Source organism: Corapipo altera, unplaced genomic scaffold (genome assembly GCF_003945725.1).
Source record: "Corapipo altera isolate COAL_440 unplaced genomic scaffold, ASM394572v1 61305, whole genome shotgun sequence".
Lineage (NCBI taxonomy): Eukaryota > Metazoa > Chordata > Aves > Passeriformes > Pipridae > Corapipo > Corapipo altera.
The window spans coordinates 1,381,236-1,383,859 of NW_020884909.1; the positions used below are offsets into that span (position 1 = coordinate 1,381,236).

Below are 2,624 nucleotides of genomic sequence, written 5' to 3' on the forward strand. Positions count from 1 at the left end.
AAAGAGGCATTTTGGAGAAAGACGGGTAAGACTTGGAAAATCCTAACAGCAGCAAGTTGCTCTACAGGAGGAATAAAAAGGTGTAACAGAATTACTAATGACATGATTAAACTTGTGTGTTAGCCTGGCCTCTCAAAATGCACAGCTTTGTGGGATGCTATCAAAGATGAGTCTCCAGTCACAAACACAGGGAAGAAAAGGTACTTCTTTATAAGATGACGTTCAAGATAGGGAAGACTGAACACCTGAGACACCTGTAGGAACACATGAAGGACCACGCTGGACAAGCCTTGCTGCCCCCACTTCTGGCAGTTGCCAAAACAGGACAGAGGAAAAAAAACATAAAGAAATTCTTTGTACAGAACAATTTGCCCCCAGTGCAAGGATTGCTTTTTCTACTCTAACCAATACTGATTAATAATTTGGTGCATAAAAGCTTAGAGCTCTCCTTAAGTTTGTATTTATTTGGTGTTAAATGAATGTTCTCATTAATCACAATAAATAGTTCCTTTTTTTTTTTTTTAAGCTCTTGACTGTAACAACCAAATTATACTAATCACACATTTCCCTCACATGTAGGTTTATGTTGTGTGCCAAGGACTAAGGCAGTTTGCCCATTCTACATATAATTAGTTCATTAAGTGTTTACTTTCCACTAACTACACCTCTTCTGCCTACACACACACACAGAGTGCATCTAGTAGGGTCCTCCAGATTGACAGCTGGATTGAGAGTTTACATGTTCTTTCTGAGGCAATGTTTTGACGTTCAGTGGAGACTTCAGGAGGAGACTTCAGTGGAGACTGCACTGTTTTGTAAAATCCTGTGTGCCCTCTACTCTTTCCCTTTTAGGAGTCATAGGGACACAGGTGAGTTCTTTTCCAGAAACCTGAAGATCCTCCCCAGCAGCCCAGGCACTCAACACAAGTAGAGCAGAAGTCTCAGATCCTACAGTAAAATCTTCATGTGGCCACAGATCAGCAGACTAACACATCCCTATCCTCAGGAGTCAGGAACAGCCTGGGAAGAGGAGGAGCTGATGACGACTGTGGAGGGCGTACCAGGCCACCTCTTTTTGGAGGGAGACAAGAAGGTTGGTCAGGATTGTTTTGTTTCTTCACACAGTCAGTGCTCCACGGGACCTTTGTGAACAGAAGGGAGGGAGCAAAATTCCCTTGTCTGTGTGGCCCCAAGTGGCAGGATGACACATCTGTTTGGAGCCCATGATACTTTTGGAACGTGCAGCCATACACAGCTGGGCTCCAGGTGGGACAGCCTCCCACCAAGTGCCCTTGGGAGGACTAGTGCCCCATACAGGGCCCAGAAACTTCTCTCAGGGAGGAGCAGCTACTGCAATGGAGACCTGTGCCCACCTGCCCAGGATTGCAACAGGGTGCTGGTCCTCCTCAAGGAGGTGCCAACAGGGCCTGTTAGAGGGATAAAGGGGGCAAGGTCACATCTCTGGAGAAAGCTAAACACTGGATGATGCCACACACCCCCTCCTGCCACCAACAGGTGCATTTGCCCTGATGGAAGAGAAAACGGCTTGGAAAACTGCTTTCATTCTCTGGCTTGCTCCCCTGAATGCTAATCAGTGGCGCCGGCTAAAAATACCCATCCAGGCTGGCGTGTGCACGGCAGATGGGGAAAAAAAGGGGAAGCTGGAGGCTACGGCTTCCTGGAAGGAAAGAGACTTGCGAGGGAGAGCGTTCCTCAAGGCCCCCTCCCCGTCGGGCGCCTGGCTGCCAGCACAGGCATGGCCCCCTGCTCCCCCGCTCCGAGGATGAGGTTCCAACCTCTCCTTCAAAAGGCCACCGCGGGTGCTCCCCGAGGAGTCGCCGGGCCACCCTCTGCCAGGGCAACTGGCGGCACCACCCCTGAACCGGCTTCCACCCTCGGCGCTGCGGGAGCGCCCGGACGGGGCGCCCCGAGCCGGCCGCCTCAGGCTGTCGTCCCCCGAGCCCTGCCGCTCACGGAGCGGGCCCGGCGGGGCGCAATCCCACGGGATTCACCGGCGGTGCACTGAACAAAGAAGGGTGCTGGGGACCACCGCCTCCGCGGGCACGGAGGACCCGCGCCGGGCAGCGCGGCGCGCTCGGTCCACTCGCTGCATCAGAGCCGCCGACACACCGCAACGCAGTCGCAGCGATGCACGGCGGCTCGCCGGCCTCCTGGCGAGCGCAAGCGCTAAGAAATAAATAAATAAAATAAAGAGGGGGAGAGAAGACAGGAACAAGCGGCAGCCCTCGGCAACGGAAGCCGCGGGGGGTGTTCAAACCACCGCCACCCCCTGCCCCAGCTGCGCGTCCCTCGCCGTGCCCACCGGTGAGGAGCCGGCCGGAGGGCGGCGTGCGGCCCCCCCCCGCACCACGCGGGTGGGAGGGCGGGCTGGCCAGCCCCGCCGCCCCCGAGCCTCGCCGGGGGTCGCGCTCTGCCCCCGCCACCCGCAGCGGGCCGGCGGGCCGCCCCCTCCGTCCCCCCGCCCGCCGCGGCTCCCATCCATAATTAATCGCCTCCCCGCAGCCGCCGCGATAAGAGAGGGCGGGCGGGGACGAGGAGGCGGCGGCGGCCGGGAGGCGGTGGGGGGAGCGTTGCGCGCTCGCCGCGCCCGGCTCACTGCGGCC

General features: G+C 56.7%; 1 protein-coding gene across 1 annotated transcript in view; it reads left to right on the top strand.

Annotated features, from left to right (window-relative positions):
• The first annotated feature begins 2,148 nt into the window (after positions 1 to 2,148).
• LOC113951694 (transmembrane protein 271-like) overlaps positions 2,149 to 2,624 on the top strand; it is a 5,500-nt gene continuing 5,024 nt past the window's right edge. The window contains exon 1 of the mRNA XM_027652987.1: positions 2,149 to 2,174. Coding sequence (XP_027508788.1) covers positions 2,149 to 2,174 — 26 coding nt within the window. The remainder of the gene's footprint in view (positions 2,175 to 2,624) is intronic.